At 45.4% G+C, this 25,666-nt stretch overlaps 1 protein-coding gene across 1 annotated transcript in view; it reads right to left on the minus strand.

Annotated features, from left to right (window-relative positions):
* The window catches only part of scara3 (scavenger receptor class A, member 3), a 51,654-nt gene that overhangs the window by 25,084 nt on the left and 904 nt on the right, over positions 1–25,666 (minus strand). The window contains exon 2 of the mRNA XM_055635817.1: positions 25,556–25,655. Within this exon, the coding sequence (XP_055491792.1) occupies positions 25,556–25,562 (7 nt within the window). The 5' untranslated portion in view covers positions 25,563–25,655. The remainder of the gene's footprint in view (positions 1–25,555; positions 25,656–25,666) is intronic.

Genomic DNA, 25,666 nt, shown 5'->3' on the forward strand with positions numbered 1-25,666 from the left:
TACCACCTCCTCTGGCACCTTATTCCACATTTCCACCATCCTCCATGTGAAAATCTTGCCCCTCAGATCCCCTTTAAATTTTTCCACTCTCACCTTAAGGTTATGCTCCCCAGTTTTAGTCTCCCGTACTAGAAATATAGAACATAAAAACATCGGTGCAGGAGCAGGCCATCCGGCCCTTCAAGCCAGCACCGCCATTCAATATGATCATGGCTGATCTTCTAAAATCAGTACCCTGTTCCTGCTTTTTCCCCGTATCCCTTGATTGCTTTAGTCCTAAGAGCTAAATCTCTCTCTTGAAAACATCCAGTGAATTGGCCTCCACTGCCTTCTGTGTCAGAGAATTCCACACATTCACAACTCTCTGGGTGAAAAGGTTTTTCTTCATCTCAGTCCTAAATGGCGTACCACTTATTCTTAAACTGTGACCCCCTGATTCTGGACTCCCCCAACATCAGAACATGTTTCCTGCATCTAGCTTGTCCAAACCTTTAAGAATTTTATATGTTTCTATAAGATCCTCTCATCCTTCTAAATTCCAGTGAATACAAGCCCGGTCGACCCATTCTTTCATCATATGTCAGTCTCGCCATCCCGGGAATTAACCTGGTGAACCTACGCTGCACTCCATCAATAGCAAGAATGTCTATCCTTAATTTCTCTCGTTAGCCATGGGAAAAAAGCTGAGAATATTTATCCTATGTCCCTCATAATTTTATAAATCTTTGTAAGGTCAACCGCCAGAAAAAGCAATCCCAAATTATCCAATCTCTCATTACAGCTCAAGCCCTCCAGTCCAGGCAACAGCCTCGTGCATCTTTTCTGCACACTCTCTAGCGCTAACAGGAAGAGCAGGATGCAAGGCTGGTGAAGCAGTGCTCTCAATGACGCCTTCCACAAAATGGGCATTAAAACTAGGCAGTAATGCAAAGATACGTTCGCTGGTGAGGCCGCACTTGGAGTATTGTGTTGTTTTAGTAATCCTGCTATTGGAGAGATGCCATTAAACTGGAGTGCAGAGAATATTGACGAGAATGTTGCTATGATTCAAGGGGCTGAGCTCCAGGGAGTGTTTGGGCAGGGTAGGACTTTATTATTTTAAAAGCAGGAGGCTGAGGGATTTAAAATCATGAGTGGAATAGATAGAGTAAATGGCCAAAATCTTTTTCCCAGGGAAGGGGAATCAAGTACTAGAGGGCATAGGTTCAAGATGAAAGGGGCAATATTTAGTAGAAACCTGAGGGGCAACCTTTTTCAGTGTTTAGAGGGATAAGGCTCAGGTGTGGGCAAATGGGACATGCTTGGATGCTGCATCTTGGCCAGTTGGGCTGTAAGGCCTGTTTCCATGCTGTATGACACCATGACTCGAAGCAATGTTCCAATGCATGATCACAGGCATTTTATAGAATTCAGATCCGTATGAGTTTCAATCCAAAGTGGGAGTATGGAAGCAGCAATAAAATCCTTCACACCCATTCTCTGCGCAAGTTAATATTGGCAAAAGACGTTTGTTATGGAATTTTGATCTTACAGTCTCCAGCAGAAATAAAAAAATCATGACAAATCCGCTCCTGTTATTATGGTTTATGACATTGTAGATGTCACTGGTGTTACCATGACAGCACCCTTATAAGCACCAGACCCGACTTGACCTCTGTCCCAAGTACTGCAGCTCTATAATCATGTGGAAATGTGACTCAGAAGATGCCTGGCCTTGTGCCATCAACACTTATTCCTCTGCTGCTTTGAATTGAGCTAAACTCACTCTAAAATCTCCAAGAAGCTCTCTCAGGTGTGCCATGCCAGCCCTTGGATTATGGAATACTTGTCCCAGAGGAAACTATGGTTATAATGTTTTGCTTCATTGGTACGTCTTGGTTCATTCAATTCTGTTTCTGTGAAGCGGGCAATTGTGTACAAATCTAACCAATTGGCCAATGATTCTTCACTCTTCATCTAAATTCTCATTAAGGTTATTGGCTTGATATGTAAGTTCTCCTTTATCTTCACAGATGTTATCTTACCTGCTGAGCATGTTCAATATTCAATGTTTTTATTTCAGATTTAGAGCATGTGCAGTTTTTTTGATTTTTAACTTTAGCATTTCTTAATGCCTTTGACAATGTTAGTCATGCATGTGAGTGGTATGTGTTGTGATTTTGGCTTGGCAAGAATAAAGGGAACTATAATAATTATTAGCTTGGTGTTGCTTTCCCGCTAGTCCCACCATTATTCAAACAGTCAACCTTCCTTCACCACCATCAGTGTCTAATCTTCTTTGCAAGCAGCATCCCTCCATCCCCCAATCTTCACCAATCCTTCGACCCCTGTCCAATCCTCTTTGCATTCACTGTCAGCCCTCTGCCACCCACCCTTCTCCCAAAACGCAAGAATATAAATGCATGAGGATATCAATGGATATAAATACGTCTTGGTCAACATAGAACATTTGGACCATCGGGGCAGTTTCTGTACTGTTTAACTCTATGAATCCCAATTTTGCAAGGATATAAATGAACTGAGTAGGTAAAGCAATGTGGACTTCCAGACACTCTGAAGAGGTTATTACAAGTGTACAACACCAATATCAATGCTGGAAAGAATCTGCTTTCCAGAGTCAATATTCAATGATTTAAATTTGCTGCTTGTAATACTGAAGAGGGCAAGAGGAGGGAGTTTTTGGACTTTGCCTTGACTATATTGAGGAACCTACTTAGATCCAAACAGCGGATAGACTCAAAAAGCTTTTTCCATTCTTAAGAAGGGTCTTGATCTGAAACGTCACCTATTCCTTTTCTTCAGAGATGCTACTCGACCCACTGAGTTACTCCAGCTTTTTGCACATATCTTTGGTGTAAACCAGCATCTGCAATTTCTTCCTACACATTAGATCAAAACAGCAACAGCTCAGAGGCTAAAATGAGCACGTTGTCAACCTTAAGGGCCTGTCCCACTGTACAAACAAATTCAAAACTCCCGTGTTTCCCTGATTCAAACTCGGAGAATTACGGTAATAGCCGCTCGTAGGTACTCGGGGCTCTCGTGGACATTTTTCAACATGTTGAAAAATCTTCACGAGTCTTCACGAGCTTAGGGTGTTTCCCGAGTACCTGTCATTAGCGTTACGAGCCGCTAGGAGCTCTTGAATTACCTCGTACAGTGGGACAAGACCTTACATATATTTTCTTAATAGTTATAAAAATTAAAACATTTTGACCAGTGAGGTCTGGTTTTGCTGAATGGCAAAATACAACATAGGTTGATTATAACTGCAGACTTACCAGCCTCAGCTGAAGCCAATGCTGAAATCGAATCTTTTGCCCTTATTTTGAGTAGGTTACAGGCAAGTGGCTAACTTAGACAGAGAGCTCAGCCAGTGGCACACTTAGGTTACAGAATGGAAAACCGTACTGGCATTTAAGAGGCTAGGGCTTGTCTTTAAAGGGGAGGCTGCTTTTCACATAAAGTGAAATAAACAGAGCCCAGTGGAAACAGCTGGCAATGTAGCCCTTTCAATGTTTGAGAATCAGTGCTCATGATGCAGACTGTGCCTTCAAGAATGGTGGAGTCGGGTCACACGGTTCCAGTAAAAGCACAGCTGCAAACCTTCACAAAAAGACGTACTTGACCAAGCTACTGCAGTCATCCGATCTTTCTTTCTTGGTCGTATATCAAGAAATCTGGTGGTAACAGGATCAGAATAAAATCACCTCTGCAAAAATGTGTGGAAATAATTGAGGCATCTTGAGGCAACAATTCAACAAAATTGAAACCAAGCTGGCTTCAAATTCTGGGAGATATTATGTTAAAGAACAGGATATATCTTTGCTGTATCAAGAGATGCTACAATGTGAGCAGCGGAAGTTTTTAGCTGAAGAATCACCAGCAGATGCTCAGGCATTTCGGGGATCGCTTGGTGTGGTCAGCACCATGGATGCAGAAGTCAGCCCTCATTTCCTAACAGATATCATCTGGTCCACTGATCAAAGTCGTTTCCAACGTCGCCCTTTCTCCAAGGAGATTCCAGTCATGCATCAGAATGACACCGGCAGATGTGAAGAATTCCCACAAACTATTTTTTGAACTGTTTTGTGGCATTCTTTTTTAAACTCTTATACGTGTTGGAATCAGTTTGCTTCAATAGAGTCTCTATAATTTCTATGGGTGGGCAAATTGGACACAGACCTAATTCATCAGCCATTGTGGATCCCCTCATAGAATAAGGGTACCAATTGCAAACACTGACTTGTAGACAATCAACTATAATCTTAGTGAAGGTTGAAGTTTGTTTGAGAGGCTGTTCAACTTACTTCAAGGAGTCTGATGGTTAGGTATTTCTTACCTTCTTATAGTGGAGAATAACATTTAGAACAAACTAGACTAAGTGGGACCTGTTGGGTCCCATGTGCGGAGGGCTGGTCCCCCGACGCAATATTCCACCTCTCCACCAATTCCAATATTGGTGGCCAGTGGGGGGGGCTTTCTGGAGCGCTGGTATGGGTTCTTGGGGTGGCAGCTCAGTCCCTCAAGCCTGATCTGTTGGCAGCTCACTCACGGCTGGTGGGCTGGCAGTTGACTCATGACTATTCCTTGAAATTCCATTTCAAGCAGGGTGCAAGTCCACCAAATTTAAATCCATGTTCCTACCATTTCAAGCAGGGTTCAAGGCCACCAAATTCAAGTGCAATTTCCAACCACTTCAAGCAGGGTGCAAGGCCACCGAATTCAAGTGCAGTTTCATACCACTTCAAGCAGGATCCAAGGCCACTAAATTGAAATGCAGCTTCATACCATTTCATGCAGGGTGAAACCACCATAAAACCACACAAAACACCAAACTCACAGTTCAGTAGACATTCAGTGTGTTCAGTTGATTCACAGCTCAGACAGTCATGACCTCTCCCTCCCCCATCATGCAGAGACTGAGCCACACCCACACTTCCGGGTTTTATAACCCCTCCCCCTCCCACCGGAAAAGGTGTGGCTTTCAGGGCGTGATTGACAGGAGAGAGATTCTCAACATTTTTTAAACACTAATAACACTTTTATTTTTAATTGATGGGAAGAATTCTCTGCACCTGCTCAGCGGAGGGGGGACTGAGTAAGATGGCCAAAAATCACAGCCATAAGTGTAGCGTTTTATCTAAAATCAATATACAGTGCAAACAGGAAGTAAGTGCATTTACAGTCGTGCCTTTTAACTTCAAGCCAAAGCACCCAAGCCGCCATTTGCAGTAAGTAGTGCCTTTCAACTTCACGCCACCATTTGCAGTAAGTAGTGCCTTTCAACTTCAAGCCAATGCACCCAAGCCACCATTTGCAGTAAGTAATGCCTTTTAACTTCAAGCCAAAGCACCCAAGCCGCCATTTGCAGTAAGTAGTGCCTTTCAACTTCAAGCCAAAGCACCCAAACAACCATTTGCAGGCAGTGCCTTTTTACTTCAAACAAACCATATTTTCATTTTCAAACCACATTAAGGGTACTCACAGTTGTGTAGACATTTGTTCAGTGTTATTCAGAGCTCAGAGAGACGTGACCCTTGGCTTCATCCATCTTGCAGAGAGTGAGTGAGGCACATCACTTCCTGGTTTTATAGTCCCTCCCCCTCCCTCCAGCAGGGGCAGCAGAGAGAATGGTGATTTTTTTTAACTTCAAGCCAAAGCTCCCAAGGCACCATTTGCAGTAAGTAGTGCCTTTCAACTTCAAGCCAAAACACCCAAGCCATCATTTGCAGTAAGTAGTGCCTTTTAACTTCAAGCCAAAGCTCCCAAGCCACCATTTGCAGTAAGTAGTGCCTTTCAACTTCATGCCAAAACACCCAAGCCACCATTTGCAGTAAGTAGTGCCTTTCAACTTCAAGCCAAAGCTCCCAAGCCACCATTTGCAGTAAGTAGTGCCTTTCAACTTCAAGCCAAAACACCCAAGCCACCATTTGCAGGAAGTAGTGCCTTTCAACCTCATGCCACCATTTACAGTAAGTAGTGCCTTTCCAAGTCAAAGCACCCAATCCACCATTTGCAGTAAGTAGTGCCTTTCAACGTCAAGCAAAGCACTCAAGCCACCATTTGCAGTAAGTAATGCCTTTCAACCTCAAGCCAAAGCACCCAAGCCACCATTTGCAGTAAGTAGTGCCTTTCAAATTCAAGCAAAGCACCCAAGCCACCATTTGCAGTAAGTAGTGCCTTTCAACTTCAAGCCAAAGCTCCCAAGCCACCATTTGCAGTAAGTAGTGCCTTTCAACTTCAAGCCAAAGCACCCCAGATTCAGATTCAATTTTAATTGTCATTGTCAGTGTACAGTACAGAGACAACGAAATGCATTTAGCATCTCCCTTGAAGAGCGACATAGCAAACGATTTGAATAAAAAATAAATAATAAGTGTCCGGGGGGGGGGGGGGTGATTGGCAGTCACCGAGGTACGTTGTTTAGTAGAGTGAAAGCCGCCGGAAAGAAGCTGTTCCTCGACCTGCTGGTTCGGCAACGGAGAGACCTGTAGCGCCTCCCGGATGGTAGGAGGGTAAACAGTCCATGGTTGGGGTGAGAGCAGTCCTTGGCGATGCTGAGCGCCCTCCGCAGACAGCGCTTGCTTTGGACAGACTCAATGGAGGGGAGCGTGGAACCGGTGATGCGTTGGGCAATTTTCACCACCCTCTGCAGTGCCTTCCGGTCAGAGACAGAGCAGTTGCCATACCATACTGTGATGCAGTTGGTAAGGATGCTCTCGATGGTGCAGCGGTAGAAGTTCACCAGGATCTGAGGAGACAGATGGACCTTCTTCAGTCTCCTCAGGAAGAAGAGACGCTGATGAGCCTTCTTGATCAGAGTAGAGGTATTGTGGGTCCAAGAGAGGTCATCGGAGATGTTGACTCCCAGGAACCTGAAGCTAGAAACACGTTCCACCTCCGTCCCGTTAATGTGGATGGGGGTGTGCGTGCCACCTCTGGACTTCCGCTCCTGAAGTCTACAATGAGCTCCTTGGTCTTCTTGGAGTTAAGGGCCAGGTTGTTGTCAGCGCACCATGCTGCTAAGTGCTGGACCTCCTCCCTGTAGGCCAGCTCATCGTTGTTGCTGATGAGGCCAATCACCGTTGTATCATCTGCATACTTGATGATGGTGTTAGTACCATGTACAGGTGTGCAGTCATAGGTGAAGAGGGAGTAGAGGAGGGGGCTCAGCACACAGCCCTGAGGAACGCCGGTGTTCAGGGTGAGGGTTGAAGAGGTGTGCTTGTCTAACCTCACAGACTGGGGTCTGTTGGTTAGAAAGTCCAGTATCCAGTTGCAGAGCGAGGGGTCGATGCCCAGGTTACCGAGTTTGGTGATCAGTTTTGATGGAATAATGGTGTTGAATGCTGAGCTGTAATCGATGAACAGCAACCCAAGCCACCATTTGCAGTAAGTAGTGCCTTTCAACTTCATGCCACCATTTGCAGTAAGTAGTGCCTTTCAACTTCATGCCAAAACACCCAAGCCACCGTTTGCAGTAAGTAGTGCCTTTCACCTTCAAGCCAAAGCTCCCAAGCCACCATTTGCAGCAAGTAGTGCCTTTCAACTTCATGCCACCATTTGCAGTAAGTAGTGCCTTTCAACTTCAAGCCAAGCATCCAAACAGCCATTTGCAGGCAGTGCCTTTTTACTTCAAACAAACCATATTTTCATTTTCAAACAACATGAAGGGGTCTCACTGTTGAGTAGACATGTGTTCAGTGTTATTCAGAGCTCAGAGAGACGTGACCCTTTGGCTTCATCCATCTTGCAGAGACTCAGTGAGGCACACCTCTTCCTGGTTTTATAGTCCCTCCCCCTCCCTCCAGCAGGGGCAGCAGAGAGAATAGTGATTTTTTAAAAAACATTAATATCTCTCTGATTTGTCATCGATAGGAAAAGTCCTCCGCACCCGTAAGGCGGAGGGGGGCTCTGGGTGAGGTAGCCAAAAATGATGGCCGTAGGTTGCGGCGTTCTGTCGCAAATCGCAGCACAGTAGGCCAAAAGCGGTCAAGATCAGAGATTTAGTAATATAGATAAAAACTAAAACATAGAGGATTATTTAGTAGGGGAAAAAAAAATCACATACCATGATTTTACAACTATTAGGTTATAAAAAAGCCAATCTTCCAAGTAAAAAATATTATTTTTAAAGTCTCTGGACCAAAACATTCACTCTGTTGCTCTTCCCATAGATGCAGACTTACACATTGAGTATTTCCAGCATTATCTGTTCTGGTTTACTAAAATGTAAACTAGCCACAAATATTAAAACACCCTCAGCCTTAGTTTAATTTACTTTATTGTCATGTGTACCGAGGTACAATAAAAAAGCTTTTTGTTGAGTGCTATTCAGTCAGTAGAAAAACTATACAAGATTACAATCAAGCCACAGTGTACAGATACAGGAAAAAGCAAGATCCAGTAGAATCTGATTAAAGATAATTCTAGGGTATCCGAAGACGTAGATGGTAGATAGACACGCAATGCTGGAGTAACTCAGCGGGACAGGCAACATCTCTGGAGAGAAGGAATGGGTGTCTTTCCGGGTCGAGACCCTTCTTCAGACAGAAGATGGTGGGTCAGGACTGCTCTCTAGTTGGTGAGAGGATGGTTCAGTTGCCTGATAATAGCTGGGAGGAAACTGTCTCTGAGTCTGCAGGCATGTGTTTTCACACTTCTGTACCTCTTGTCTGATGGGAGAGGGGAGAAGAAGGAGTGTCCAGGAGAGACTCGTCCTTAATTATGTTGGTGGCTTTTCCAAGGCAGCATGAAGTTTAGTTTAGTTTATTGTCACGTGCACTAAGGTACAGTGAAACACTTTTGTTGCATGCTAACCAGTCAGAAAGAAGTGTAGACTGAGTCAATGGAAGGGTGGTTGGTTTGGGTGATGATCTGAGCTGCGTCCACAATTCTCTGCAATTTCTTGCGGTCTTGGAAGAAGCTGTTCCCAAACAATGCTATGACACTTGTTGCTGGTTATTGGTGGTGGAATGAGGGGCGAGAAGTTGATAGAAATGGATGAATTTGGTAGTCATCATATCCGCTACTTGCAACATCTAATTTAACTGGTCTAATTATTGAGCAGACAAATTCAATTCCATGCCTCAGTCCGAGGCAGCAGAATATCCTTATGCAAATGTTTTATTTTTGCTCCCAACCACCTTGAAAAGAGACACATTGAAGATTAATATGATTTTACTTGCTGTAGTTCCTTATTGCACACACGTGTTTTTTGTTTTGCTTATTTACTTGGCATTTACTTACAGCCTTTGGTGCTATTACACAACACTTATGAAGCACATGTATATCTGTTCAAATAAAGCAACGCTGCATTCTATCTCCCAATAAATCTCCATATGAGCATATTTCTAATACCAAACGTTTCAGAACATCACAACTTTATAAAATTGCGCTGTTAACAAGCATCAACCAGACCAACGTCTAGAAATAGGTCACACAGCGTTTTCACAATTCTCTAGGTATTTTGTTTATATCTCAACTTTGGCTCAGTGGTGCTACTTTATCCATTAAAAAAGATTTTACGGTTTGATTTGATTTGATTTGATTCAACTTTATTGTCATTGCACAAAAACGAGTACAGGTACAACAAAATGCAGTTTAGCATCTAATCAGAGTGCAAGGTGGTAAAAATACTGGTTAAAACAATATGTGCAATGTGGATGAATTAAACTAGTACATAAGCAATAAATATATACAGATAAAAGAGTATAAAGATGGCTAGCGTCGGGCCTGGGAGTTCAGCAGGGTAATGGTATTTTGGAAAAAGATGTTCCTCAGCCTGCTTGTGCGAGACCTGAGGCTCCTGTACTGCCTCCCTGATGGGAGGAGGGCAAATAGTCCATGGTTAGTGTGAGAGGGGTCCTTAATGATTTTCCCGGCCTGTCTCAGACACCGTTTGCGGTGGAGGGCATCCATGGCAGGGAGCGGGGCACCGATGATGTACTGAGCGGTTTTCACCACCCGTTGCAGTGTCTTCCTGTCAGCTGTGGTGCAACTGCTGTACCATACCGTGAAGCAGGTGATCAGGATGCTTTCGATGGTACAGCGGTAGAAGTTGGACAGGATCTGGGGGGACAGGTGAACTTTCTTAAGCCTCCTCAGAAAGTAGAGGCGCTGCTGCGCCTTTTTGATCAGTTTGGTGGTATTGAGGGACCAGGACAGATCCTCTGAGATATGTACCCCGAGGAATTTGTAGTTGGAGATGCGCTCCACCTCAGTCCCGTTTATGTGGATGGGGGTATGTCTGCCACCTCTGGTCTTCCTGAAGTCAACAATAATTTCCTTCGTCTTCTTTGAGTTGAGGACGAGGTTATTGTTGGTACACCAGGCTGCCAGGTTCTGGACCTCCTCCCTGTAGGCTGATTCGTTATTGTCCCTGATCAGTCCTACCACCGTGGTGTCATCGGCGAATTTTATGATGGCGTTGGAGCCATACATAGGGACGCAGTCATGGGTGAAGAGGGAGTAGAGGAGAGGGCTGAGCACACAGCCCTGGTGAGGTTGTTGATCCTAACAGACTGGGGTCTGTTGGTGAGGAAATCCAGTGTCCAATTGCAGAGGGAGGTGGTGATGCCAAATCCGCTGAGTTTGGTGATCAAACTGGCGGGGATGACAGTATTAAATGCGGAACTGAAGTCGATGAATAACAACCTGATGTAGGAGTTGTTATTGTCCAGGTGGGTCAGGGCAGAGTGTAGGGCCGCAGATATGGCCTCCTCTGTAGACCTGTTGGGCCGGTAGGCAAACTGATGGGGGTCCAGTGTGGGAGGGAGGCTGGATTTGAGGTGAGCCAAGATCAGTCGCTCAAAGCACTTCGCGATGACGGGGGTGAGTGCCACTGGGCAAAAGTCATTGAGACTCCCTGAAGCTGACTGTTTTGGCACTGGCACAATGGTTGAGGTCTTGAGGCAAGTAGGGACGACACCCTGGGCCAGTGACAGATTGAAAATGTCAGTGAAGACCAGGGATAGTTGTCCAGCACATGCCCTGAGCACACGCCCGGGGATGCCATCGGGGCCGGCAGCTTTGTGCTCATTCACTTTGCTCAGTGCGCCTTGTACAGCAGAGGTGGAGAGACTGAGGGGTTGTTCATTCGGGGGTGGGGCAGCTTTGATAGCTGGTGTTTTATTGTCCCGATCAAAACGAGCATAGAAGTAGTTTAGCTCGTCAGGAAGGGAGGCGTTGTCTGGGGGGGGGGGTGTTAACTTTATTGTAGTCGGTAATGGACTTGATGCCTTGCCACATGAGTCTGGGGTCAGAGTTGTTTTGAAAATGCTCCTCGATCTGCCATTTGTATTTGAGTTTTGCGTTCCCGATTCCCTTTTTCAGGTTGGCCCTGGATGAGCTGTATCCCTCAGCGTCGCCAGATCTAAAAGCGGCATCATGTGTCCCTCACATGAGATTTGAGCACTTAATCCAGTCTGATATTTCTTTGCATTACCAAAAAAGTTATGGACTGGTGCCAATGCTATGCTTTGATTGTGACATTAAACCAAGGTCCTGTCTATCCTCTGTGGTTGATATAAATGCTTCTATAGCTCGATAGAAGAAATGTGTAGATCATCTCCCCAGAATCCTGGCATGCAGTTATTCCTCAACCAGCATCATAGATTATCTTATCAAATTATTCTCAAACAGAAAATGCCAAGTAAGTGGTGGCAATGTAGAAATGCCTGAAGAAGGGTCTTGGCCTGAAATATCACCCATTCCTTCTCTCCAGAGATGCTGCCTGTCCCGCTGAGTTACTCCGGCTTTTTGTGTCTATCTTCAGAAATTCAATTTAGTTCTCAAAATTGGGGATAATTACTCTGCCCACCTGCATACACACAGGATTGCAAGATTCTATGGTGTATCACCGGAAACATTGAAATTGGCTCTCAGAATGGAGAAGACTTTAATGTCGAATCCACAAAAAGCTAATCACCTGGTCATTATGATGTTTATGAGATATTAATGTGTTCAATTTGAATGTAGTGTTTTCTACACTGCAATTTTGTTGATAACCATTCTATGCCAAGAGAGGCCATAAAAGCAAAATCATTCACACGGATGTGATATTATAAAATTCTTACACTGATTTCGAGAGTATGAAACCAAGGATTCCTCATCCCTGTCTGTGTGGTCTATATCTCTCGCATACATCTGCTTGCATTTGAAATAATTACAATCAGGTACTCCCACAGACAAGGAAACATCACTGATCCATGTCCTTTCACTCAGAGATGTTGTTTTTGAGAGAGTGGACCTAGGGAGGAAAAGTATACAGCTGGAGTTCGTAGCACCGGACACCAAATTCATCCCATGTCCATGTGGGCTACAAAGTATATAGTCCACTTGAATATTATGACTACTATGAGGGTGGTAGAGTGGCGCAGGGAGAGGCACATATAGTAGGCCCGGGCTTCATCCTAACCTCTGGTGCTGTCTGTGTGGAGTTTGCACCTTTTCCCCAGAGTTAGACTATAAGTGTTTCCACCTGCTGCTCCGGTTCCTTCCCACATCCCAACAATGTGCTGGTTTGTAAGTTAATTGGTCTCTATAAATTGCCCCTAAAGTGCAGGGAGTGGATGAGAAAGTGGCTTAACATACTACAAGCGTGAACGAATAATCGGTGTGAACCCAAGGGCCTGTTTCCATGCTGCATCTTTCAATCAACATTGGTAAAACTTACTTACTCAATTCAATAAAAATTACAGGGTGAATATAGTTGGCATAAAGATTGAAAAGGTAAAGGTTTCTTTTTTAGTTGACAGAATCAAACTCCATCCATCACCAACAAGTCACAGGCTGTCTGCCACAAGTACAAACCTGGAAAATTCATTCTTACATTTCTCTAATTTTCCATTATTCATTTGACCACAGCATTGCAGGTGCCCTGCAAGGATGTGTTCTCAGTCCCTACTATACTCTCCCTGTACGCTCATGTCTGTGTTTGGCTCCAACTCCATCTGCAACTTTGCAGAAGACATCACTGTGGTGGGTCGAATCATAAATAATGATGAGATGGAGTACAGGAATGAGATCGAGAATTTAGTGACAATAACTTCTCCCTCAATGCCAGCAAGATAAAGCAGCTAGTTAATGACTTCAAGAAGCATGGTGGAGTACAAGCCCCAATCAGCAGTAAGTGGAAATAACTGAGAGCTTCAAGTTCCTTGGAGTTACTATTACCAATGATTTGTCGTTGAACATCTACATTGATGCGACAACTATGGCAGTACACACATGGCTCTTCTCCAGAGACTAAGGAAATTCAGCATGTCTCCAGTGACACTTACATATTTCTACAGACGTACAATAGAAAGCATACTATTGAGTTGCCTCATAGCTTGGTTTCAGAACAGCTCTGCCCAAGACTGCAAGAAATTTCAGAGAATATAGCCCAGTCCGTCATACAGCCCAGACTTCCCATCGACACTTCAAGTTGCTTTGAAAAAAAGCAGCCTACATAATCAACCTCATGTCTGAAGAAGGGTCTCGACCCAAAACGTTGCCTATTTCCTTCGCTCCATAGATGCTGCTGCACCCGCTGAGTTTATCCAGCATTTTTGTCCACCTTCGATTTTACAGCATCTGCAGTTCCTTCTTAAACATCATGTCCTATCCCGGTCATTTTTTCTTCTCCCTGATCCCATTCAATAGAAGACACAGTAGTTTGAAAACACACACCACCAGACTTGTGAACAGCTTCTTTCCCTCTATTATCAGGCTTCTGAACAATCCTTCCATAAGCTAGATTACTGTCTGATACACCTTTACCCCATTGTGGACATTAGACTTTGTCTATGGAATTGATGAGAACTATAATTCTGCACTCTGTATCTTGCCCTTTGCTCTATGTATTGTACGTGCGTTTGACATGATTGTAATTATGTATAAAATTATCAGATCTGATTAGATGGCATGCAAAGCAACATTTTTTCACTATTCTCGGTACACGTGACAATAATAAACCTAAACCTTTAAAAATAACATGCAGAGCTTGGTTAAATATCATTTATTTTTTTCAATCAAGATATAGTCCAATGACTCAAACTGCACACAAAATCATTCAAAAACAAAATGCAAACCACTTTAAACCAAAATGTGGATTGGATTTATAGCCCCAGGAAATTGCTCCCTGAAACCAGATGTTTTAGTTGTACAGTACTTGTTAGTTGTAATTGTTAGATGGAAACCTCTTAACTCTAAAATGGGTTTCCCTATTTTCTATTTCTGTATTTTTCTTTAATATGGAAAGTAGCCCATGTGAAAACATGGAGAGATTTTTTTTTTTTAAACTCGAGCTCCTAGGAGAACTCACACCTGCAGGGATGACGAATACAGAACTGCAATTAGAGCCTTAAGGGCCTGTCCCACTTGGGCGACTACGGAGCGTCAGTGACTGACGCCCGTCAACCTGTCAAGTTGCACGACATGCACGCTGACGTATGCTGTCATGCGGGTGATGCCTGGTTCGGGTTGAGGCTGTAAAATATTCTTCCGTCAATGCATGGATTTTAAAAATTAATATATTAAAATGAATACAATAAAATCAATTGTGCAAATGAAAAGATGTCTGAGTCATTCAGTTTTATTTATAGATGTATTGGTCTGCTTCCACCCCTCCTTCTCCACTCCCCCCTACCCTTTTCCCCTCCCCTCTCCCCCCCTTCTTCCCTTCCCCCCTCTTCCTCCCTTCTCCCGCTCCACTCTTCTCCCCCTTATACACTGCCCCCTCCCATTGTCCAACACCCCCCCACCTTCCCCGACGCCCCTCCCATTTGTGGACCCAGCCTGTGGCCAGCGATCCCCCGCACACTATCCTACACATGCTAGGGACAATTTATACAAACCTGTGCGCCTTTGCAGGCCCGTACGAAGCTTTTCAAAAAGTGGGGTGGCATGACAGGATTACAAAAAACTTAACGTGAAATAGTCTGCGTGCAGCGCACATCACGAGCGCGAAGCGTACAGTCCCTCAATGCCAAGGTCCAGGGCCCTTAAGCGGGCCCTGGAAGCTCAGGGGTTTTAGATGCTTTCTGATGCATTCTGAGCCTTATTTTGGAGCATTTTTGCACCAAATTTATGACCAATATTTCAGAAATTAACAGGAATCTGAGAGGTAGCTTTTTTTACACAAAGGGTGCTGGGTGTATGGAACGAGCTGTCAGATGAGGTAGTTAAGGCTGGGACTATCCTAATGTTTAAGATACATTTGGACGTACATGGATTGGACAGATTTAGATGGATATGGGCCAAATGCATGTGAGTGGGACTAGTTTAGATGGGACATGTCGGTCGGTGTGGGCAAGTTAGGCTGAAGGGCCTGTTTCCACACTGCATCATTCTATGACTAAAAAGTTAAGAAGAAAAATGCATGTAGATAAGTAGAGCAGATTTGAAAGAGAAGTGAAATGTAAAGGCAGATAGAGGTTCATGGATGGAAAGGAACATAGGAAAGGAGGGGGGAGAGTGGGCTTGGGCAGATGGGTGAAGGGAAAATAGTCACAAAGTGCTGGAGTAACTCAGTGGGTCATGCAGCATCTCTGGAGAACATGGATAGGTGACATGTCACAGAGTGCTGGAGTAACTCAGTGAGTCAGGCAGCATCTCTGGAGAAAATGTATAGATTATATTTCGGGTCAAGACCGTTCTTCAGTAATATTCATGATGTGGCATGCATAGACATTCCTGGATGTTACCCAAACCATCGTGAACTACTTTGTTACGGTGCTTGCCCTGTCCTATAACGTCTCTGCTGCCTTCGGTGATGCAGGACAGGACACAAGCTTTGGGACACGGTGTGAAGCTGTTGCCGCCTGTCCCAGCATGGTAAAAACCTGGATGGAGTGGATTTGGAGAGGATGTTTCCACTAGTGGGAGAGTCTAGGACCAGTGGCCACAGCCTCAGAATTAAAAGACATTCCTTTAGGAAGGGGATGAGCAGGAATTTCTAAAGTCAGAGGGTGGTGAACTGTAGAATTCATTGCCACAGACAGCTGTGGAGGTCAAGTCAATGGACATTTTTCAGGAGGAGATTGATAGATTCTTGATTGATACGGGTGTGTGAGGTAATGGGAGAAGGCAGGAGAATGGGTTTGAGAGGGAAAGATAGATAGAGTCACAGAGTGATACAGTGTGGAAACAGGCCCTTTGGCCCAGCATGTCCCATCTGCACTAGTCCCACCTGCCCACATTTGATCCATATCCCTCTGAACCTGTCCTATCCATGTACCTGTCTAACTGTTTCTTAAATGTTGCGATAGTCAGCTACCTCCTCTGGCAGTTTGTTCCATACACCTACCAGCCTTTGTGTGAAAAACATACCCCACAGATTCCTATTAAATCTTTTGCCCTTCCCTTAAACTTATGTCCCTTACTCTGGGCAAAAGACTCAACCATATCTATTCAAATCATGATTTTACTTCAGAGTCACGTGAGTGATTCCGTGAAGAACCCGTTCAGCACGCATGCGCGGCATTACGTCCAGCAGAGCAACAGCGGCACAGCGGGAGTCAGGCGCTCCCGCTATGGAGGTGAAAGAACGGACCGTCAGGTAAGCTGACGTCGGGTTTTTCTTTCACAGGGAGCCTTCTGCTGTCCGGCAGAGAAGAAAGGCTCTACAACAAACCTGTCCCCCGCTCGACTCCACGGAGGAGCGTCCATCTGGGGGGGAGCAGCATCAAGGCGGTAGGACCGCTTACCCGGCGCTCCGCTATCCCGACACCGTGCCGAGCCCAGCCCCGCTAGCGCCTAAGCAGCGGGCTGGAAGTAACGCCACGGAGGCGTCCGGCCGGTGGCTCCGACTTATCGGACGGGACGTCTTTCCACCCGCCCGGGGGGAAAGACAGCCGCCTGAACAGACCTGCCCCCGCTCGACTCCACGGAGGAGCGTTCCATCTCGCGGGGGCAGCAACAAGGCGGTAGGACCGCTTACCGGGCGGTCCGCTACCCCGACACCGCGCCGAGCCCAGCCCGCTAGCGCCTGAGCAGCGGGCTGGATGTAAAGCCAAGGAAGAGGCGTCCGGCCGGTGGCTCCGACTTATCGGACGGGGACGTCTCTCCACCCAGGCGGGGGAGAGACAGCCGCCTGAGCCGCATGGAGCGGCTCTTGGAGCAGGAGCTCCAGCGAGGTGCACCCCAGGAGGGGCGCTCTCGCAGAGGGGGGTCAGGCACTCCCTCCACAGTGCCTTGTGCACTGTCCATTGCTTCCTCCTTTCCAGAGGATAGCTTTGGTGACCAGGACTGGGCTGGTCAAGAACAGGGGCAATGGCTGAAGATCTCGGGAGTATGCAAGGGGTGCAGGAACAGGAAGAGCTGCTAGGTGTGGTGGACAGCTACGTGGAAACCCCACGTGCAGGAGGCCGTTAAAAGCCTGACGACAGCCATCACATCGTTTTTTCCTCGTTCCATGGACAAATACGGAGGTGACCACAACCTTCGTAAACAAGTCATAAGACCTGCCATAAAATCCTACATTGCGGGGTTGTGCATACCCCAGCCACTGAGCCAGACCCACTGCTCTTTGGCAAAAACCTCACAAAGCATATGAAGGACATGCAAGAGGTTTTACAAAACTTTTGGCTCATGAGGGCAGGGCCGGGACGAGTAACCAAAAACAGTAATTCCTACGCAGCAGCACCCCATCGCGTCCATCAGTCAACGTCTACCATATCGGACTGATGAAAGCTCGGGGTCCGCATTCTATCACCGAAAGTCTTCTTTAGACCAGGGCCCAGAGCGGACCCCATGGAAAATGTGCCACCCCCCAACGTCACCGCCACGTCAGACGACGTGCAACACTCGTTGGACCGGCAGGAAACAGAAGAATACCCATAACCATGGAGGTAGGTGGGTCTGGTTCCTACCAGTATATAGAGTAATACTAACACATGGGAGTCTATCACGAGTGATCAGTATATACTCAATGGCATTAGTGAATACAAATACAATTCATACTAGAAAAATTGCCACCAGGTCAACATTCACCCCAGAGGGTATTTTTCCCCTCTCCGTTAAAGAAACAAGAGGGACAAGCTGAACTGGTGAGAATAATTACAAAGGGTATCATGGGAAAACCTGAACCCTTGCAATTCGTATCAAATATATTCACTAAACCCAAAAAAGATGGTGGATGTCGCATCATCATTGACTTAACTTCACTAAATATGTTTGTTAAGTATATACATTTCAAAATAAAACCGGTTGTTACTGCCAAACAACTAAATTCCAAAGGATACTTCATGGCAAGCATTGATCTTAAAGATGTTTACTATTTAGTACCATTCACAAGGATCATCGCAGATACCTGAAATTTACCTGGATGGGGCAGCTATAGCAGTTTAAAGCGTTACCCAATGGGTTCACATCAGCCCAAGAGTGTCACCAAGACACTAAAACCAGCTCTGGCAAATATTCAGAAGACAAAAACATATTGTCATGGCATATCTTGATGATATCCTAAATGGTAGGTAAAACCATGAATTTGACTGTTAGCTGTTCAGCTACCAAACAGTTATTCGAAACCCTGGGGTTGTCTTACAACTGGATAAATCTAAGTTGAAGCCATCCTCTATCATGGACTACTTGGGCTTCACAATTAATTCAGTCTACGTGACTGTAACATTGCCAAGAGACAACATAGTTGAATTGGCACAATCATGCAACAATTTAATGGTCAACAAACTACCAACTACTCGACAAGTAACAGAGTAATTGGGAAAATGGTAGCAGCATTTCCGGCTACATAATTCGGACCTTTGTACCAAAAACGACATACAGGTCATTATGATCGTTTCATGAAGTTACCCACTGAAGTAATATCAGAACTACAGTGGTGGGCAAAAACCGTTTGACATAGTTTCAGCCTATTATCATCACTAACCCTACGTCAGTTATCCAAACAGATGCCAGTGCTCAAGACTGGGGAGCAACTAACTCTATATCCAGCACAAGTAGTAGATGGACTAACCCAGAATCATCGTTACCACTTACACTGGGCATTAATTATCTAGAGATGTTGGGTGACTTTTATGGTTTAAAAGCATATGCATAAATATGCATCACTTGCATGTACGGTTATAAATAGATAATACTACGGTGGTGGCCTACATTAACCATATGGGCGGCATAAAATCGGTATCATGCAACAAGTTGGTCAACACAATTTGGCAATGGTGTGTCCAAAGACATATTTGGCTATCAGTAACTTACCTGCCAGGTAAGCTAAATACAGTGGCAGACACCAGGTCACGTAAATTTAATGACAACATCGAATGGATGTTAAAACCCCCAAAATTTTTTCACAAAAGTTATCAAGCAATATGGCACGCCAGATATCGATTTATTTGCATCGAGGCTAAATCACCAGGTACCTATGTAAGTCGCTTGGGAACCAGACCCTGAGGCAGCAGCGGTAGATGCGTTTGCGCTGGATTGGGGAAATTCTTCTTCTATGCATTTCCTCCCTTCTGCCTCATCAGTCGGGGACTACGCACAGTACAAATGGACTCTGCTTCAGGTATTTTGATAGTACCCGACTGGCCTACACAGCCATTGTTCCCAATACTCCATGACATGGTTGTTGAAACTCCGATGGTATTCCCCAGTGACCCAGAGTTATTAACACCCAGTGTCGGGCACAAGCCACCCGTGCCATGAAAAAAAAAATCAAACTCCTGGGTTGCAGATTCTGCACAAACCACTTCTGGGACTGGGATTATCATAACAAACCGTCGACACCATGTCAGCATCCCTCCGAACATCCACTAAAAAACAGCACTTGTCCAGCATCAAAAAATGGGAGAAGTACTGCTTGGATACAGGGACCACCTACTCAACCGCTACAGTTACCAACGTACTGGAATTCCTGGCGAACCTTCACCACGATGAAGGACTCAGCTACAGAGCCATCAACACAGCTAGAATTGCCCTGCCTGTCTATTTAAAACCAGCTCCAGGACAACAGGCCATGGGGTCCCACCAGCTGGTGGTCAAACTAATGAAGGGTATTTACAACTCTAACCCCCTAGATCAAGGTACACCCATATATGGGATGTCAGTGTGGTCCTGACATACCTCAGGGGATGGCCACCAGCCAGATCCCTCAACCTGGAACAATCTATGCTCAAAACACTCATGTTGATGGCACTTGTATCTACACAGAGGGTCCAGTCACTACACCTATTGCGACTGGACACCATGCTCACAGCTCCAGACCAGATCTCTGTCGTTATCCAGGGAATGATCAAACAGAGCAGACCAGGAACACCTAATCCAGTCGTGGAATCCCGGGCTTACCCGCCAGAAACATGGTTATGTGCCATGACCCTATTATCCTACATAGACACAACCAAAATATTCGAGGGAGATGAAAAGCCTTGTGGGTCAGTCATAAAAAACCTTATGGTCGGGTGACGAGCCATTTCGAGATGGCTCAAGCAGGTGCTAAAAGCTGCTGGGATAAAAACTAACATGTACAAAGTTCATTCCACCAGGGCAGCATCCACGTCGACGGCTAAAAAAATGGACGTGCCTATAAACCACATCCTGGCTACAGTAGGATGGTGGGGGGGAAAGACCGTTCAGAAATGTTATAATAAGCCGTTGGCAAAACCTGTTTTATTTGCAGGAAAGATTTTACAGACTGCAAATATTTAATTTAAGCCCAGAAGAGCAATTTAATTTCTTTGTTGTTATTGTTAAAATACCATTGTGTTTTTCTACAAACAGATTCATTGATTGGCTACAATAACACACTTCCTCCCTCAAAGATTTCGGCAGTGATGTAGTAATAACTGTTACACGGTTTGAAATCAGAGCTTTGAAATCTTCACGGAATCACTCACGTGACTCCGAAGTAAATTAGTAAGATTAAACGAGAACTTACCAGTTTGAAGTTTGATCTGTATTTTATGAGGAGTTACGATGAGGGATTACGTGCCCTCCGCTCCCACCCTCAATAATATGGGTCAAATTCATAAACTGATGTCTCCTTATCTTTACTATGTTTACTTCAATAACTGTGTCTATCTGTGATTCCACACCGCTGCTTTGAAGTATGCCGCGCATGCATGCTGAACGGGTTCTTCACGGAATCCCCCATCGTAACTTCTCATAAAATACAGATCAAACTTCAAACTGGTAAGTTCTCGTTTAATCTCACTATTTTATATACCTCTATTAGATCATCCCTCATCCTCCTGTGCTCCATGAAATAGAGTGCCAGCCTACTCAACCTCTCCCTATAGCTCTGGCCCTCTAGTCCTGACAACATCCTCGTAACTCTTCACTGTACCCTTTCCAGTTTGATGACATTTTTCCTATAGCATGGTGCCCAGAACTGAACACAATACTCTGAATGCGGCCTCACCAACTTCTTATGCAATTGCAACATGACCTCCCAACTTCTATACTCAGCCTGACCCGCTGAGTTACTCCAGCACTCTGTGAAACGTCACAGAACAGGGCAAGATAAGCAAGTTTGCTGATGATACAGAAGTGAGTGGTTTTGCAGATAGTGAAGATGGTTGTGAAAGATTGCAGCAGGATCTGGATCAATTAGCCAGGTGGGCAGAGGAATGGTTGATGGTTGCATGGTTCCTTGAAGGTCGTGTCGCAGGCATATCAGGTGGTCAAAATGTATTTTGGCACTTTGGCCTTCATCAGTCAGAGTATTGAGTATAGAAGTTGGGAGGTCATGTTACAGTTGTATAAGACGTTGGTGAGACTGCATTTAGAATATTGTGTTCTGTTCTGGGCACCATGTTATAGGAAAGCTGTCAAACTGAAAAGAGTACAGAGATCCCCATCCTGGATCAGTCCAATCAGGGTTGTGTCACCAACAAACTTGAGAAGCTTGACAGAGGTGTCTGTGGAGGTGCAGTCATTGGTGTGGCGAGAGTAGGGGAGAGGGGAGAGTACGCATCTTGCGGTGCTCCTATGCTGAGCGTTTGCGGGTCCGAGATATGCTTTCCCGCCTCACATGCTGCTTCCTGTCTGTCAGAAAGCTGGTGATTCACCAACAGAGGGGTTCAGGCACAGTCAACTCAGAAAGTTTGGAGCGTAATAGCTCTGGCACAATGGTGTTGAATGAAGAGCTAAAATCAACAAACAAAATCCTCGCATAGGTCCCCTGGCGGTCTAGGTGCTGGAGGATGAAGTGCAGGCCCAGATTGACTGCATCATTCACAGATCTATTGGCCTAATATGCAAAATGCCGAGGGTCCTGCAGAGGGATTGTGATATTTTTCAGCTTGGCCACCACAAGCCTTTCAATGGTCTTCATGACTAGAGAGGTCAGTGTGACAAGCCTGTAGTCATTAAGACCAGTAATCCTTACCTTTTTGGGTACAGAGGCAATAGTGGAGTCTTTGAAGCAGTTGTGAGTAATTGGGTGCTAAGTGGTGATTGGATTGGGGTGGGTGTAGAAGGGTCCAGTCTTTGCAGACTGAGGTCAGGCTGTCAGTGGGTGTGAAGTGTTGATTGTGGTGGGAAAAGATCCGCTCTTTTCATACTGGAGTCTTGCCTTAAGTAGATGTGAAGTGGTGAATGGGAAGGAGAGGGTGCAGGGTCCATTCTTTGCAGACTGGGGTCTGGCTGTGTTTGTTGGGGAAGGGGTACCAGGGTTACGTTTCTGATTTTCAAGCCTGCAGTTAAACTCATTCAGGTCGTTCGTCAGCTGACGATTGTCCAAAGAGCGGGGGGCTTTCTTCTTATAACTGGTGATTTCTTGCATGCCCTTCCAAACTGAAGAAGAGTCACTAGCTGAGAACTTGCTCCTCAACTTCTCAGAGTACTTTTCCTTGGCAGCTCTGATTCCTCTTCTCAGCTCTTTATCGATTAGGCTATCGGCTTGAAGCATATTTGCCCCCAGCCCCCGATATCGAAATGGAAATGTTCCATCTGTATATAATGATCCCATTAAAATGTATATTACATAATCACAAACTATGGAATTCATATTTTTCAGTATTGTTATCAAGGAAAAGAAAGCAGTTCCAATCTTCCAATATTAATATTATTCATATGGAGGAGAAAATATAATAGCTCTGAAATCTAACTTAATTTTGCAATCTCACTAAAGATAATCCCCCCCTTTCCCTCTCTCCCCTCCCCTCCCCCATCTCTCTCTCACCTCCCTTCCCTCTCTCTCTCTCCCCCCCTCTCCCCTCTCCTCCCCCCTCCCCCCTCTCTCTCTCCCCCCTCTTTCTGGCGGGGGGGGGGGGCGAAGATGAAGGTGGCGCAGACCCAGTGGGAGGGGGGGGGGTGAAGGTGGCGGTGACCCAACGGGGGGGTGGCGTGGGCCCAGCTGGGGTGGCGTGGGCCCAGCGGCGGTCAGCGGGGGTGGCGCGGGCCCAGCGGGGGTGGCGTGGGCCCAGCGGCGGTAGTGGCATGGGCCCAGCGGGAGTGGTGTGGGCCCAGCGGGGGTGGCCTGGGCCCAGCGGGGGTGGTGTGGGCCCAGCGGGGGTGGTGTGGGCCCAGCGGGGGTGTGGGCCCAGCGGGGGTCAGGTGATGGCCCAGCGGGGGTGGTGTGGGCCCAGCGGGGGTGGTGTGGGCCCAGCGGGGGTCAGCGGGGGGGGTGTGGGCGGGAGATGGCTTGGACCCCAGCGGCGGGGGGAGGCGAGGGGAGCGGGCCCCGCCGCAGTGGTGTCTGGTGTTGGGGTTACAACCGCTGGGTTCAGATTCAGCCACTCCCGCCCGGCGACGGGAGAACTGGCGTTAACAAAGTGGAAACACTGATTTTTTTTTTACCAAATTTTTTTTTTCCCCGTATTTTTTTTGCTTTTTTCTTACTCTGGGGAAAATGGCGGGGGAAGGGGGAGGGAGGGGAGCGGGCCCCGCCCAGTGGTTTGGTGTCTGGTTTGGGGTTACAACCGCTGGGTTCAGATTCAGCCATTTCGCCACTCCCGCCCGGCGACGGGAGAACTGGCGTTAACAAAGTGGAAACACTGATTTTATTTTACCAAATTTTTTTTTCCCCCGTATTTTTTTTGCTTTTTTCTTACTCTGGGGAAAAAAGGGGGGGTGCAGTCCCACCCAACGCACCCCTCCTTTGGACAGCCATGCTTTGTAGTGTGGGAGGAAACCCAAACCCTAGCCCTAACCCCAGCCCTAGCCCTAACCCTAATTGTAACCCTAAACCTAACTCTAGGGTTGATAGGCTTGGTATAAGTACAAATTGTCCCTAGCGTGTGTGGGGTAGGGTGTGAGAGATCGCTGGTCGGTGCGGACTGTATCTCTGAACTAAATGTGCTCTCCTGCTGAATATTTACTGACAGAATAACAAAGATTCCCTCAATTAATCAATGGACACTGCTGGTCTTTTGTTATCCATTATTTCAGTACATCTATGAACCTGGACAAAGCCGTTTGATTAGGAGATCATCCCAAGCAAACTTGATCTCATCCTCCCCTATAGTTATAATTGTAGGAATCTAATTCAAGTGAACATTGATTGCTCTCCACACATCCCACCCATAACCTAGCTGTATTTCAAAGAAATGTAGGGCATTATAACCCTTATCTCCTAACTTAACCTCAAAGTATCAAATTAGCAGCTTGGAATTTAGGAACACCTTGTGCAGTCTGTTTACTGGCAATATTGCTGACCTAACTTTTTCTTATTTTCCTTGCTCTTCATCTCTTGGCTAGCTCATTCCTTGGCCTGATCGAAAAAAGTTGTTTATTAACTGAGTTAGCATTCACCCCATGCTCACCACACACAGCAAGTAGTGTTTTTTCTAACTTTTCTCCTAAAAGGCCCAGTTCTAAATTTTTAATGTTATTATAACTCTCCTTTCTAGATTTCCCATCTATAAAATCATTCCTCTCAATCTATCTTATTCATCCTTTTCAAAGTCCTAAATCCTCAATCACACCTTGACCTTTTACCTCCAGCAAAAGCAAACCCTTCTCATGCAATTCGCCTCAATCTATCTCCTGGAGTTCTAGTACATTGTGGAGAATCCACCCTCTATTGCAGTTGATGCCAACATATCCCTTCTGAGGTATACGGTACTCCAGTTGCGGTCTAACCAGGTCTTTCTTCGGCTAAGCAACATTTCCCCTCATATTCTAGCCCCCAGTAATAAAAAACTTTCATTCCATTATCCTTCTGGATTACTGCCGAAAGGAGTGTTACAGTAACATATTAGTTGACCAATACATTGCTTGAAGGGAATGTTCCCTTCTCCAATGTTATTCATAATTACTTGTATACAATGTTTTAACAAATACAAACTGAAATTGCACAACAAACCATTGCCTGACAAAGGATGTTTCATGGTATTTTGGTTCTGTTACAATTTATGAAACGAGATCCCATGATAACTAAATTGGTAACTGCACAGCTTGATTTAAGAATAGTTTCAAAATCAGAAACCCTCAGAGTTATTCAGTTCAAAACGTTTACACTCTATGTACTATTGGAACTAGCATCAATACACATATATAGACTTGCTTATATACAATCTAGCTCACCACATTAACCTTTCAGAAATGCAAATCTGTAAAATGATTTTTTAAAACCGTGTGAATAAACATGCTAACAAAATGAAGCACCAACCTTTCATGTTCTCTTGTTATTTTTTATGCCCGGAGAACGTCTGCTGCATCTCACAGTAAAGAAACGACTTTCTTGGAAAAGTTAACCAGCCAAGAACTTCCTGTAATACAG

Source organism: Leucoraja erinacea, chromosome 5 (assembly GCF_028641065.1).
Source record: "Leucoraja erinacea ecotype New England chromosome 5, Leri_hhj_1, whole genome shotgun sequence".
NCBI lineage: Eukaryota > Metazoa > Chordata > Chondrichthyes > Rajiformes > Rajidae > Leucoraja > Leucoraja erinaceus.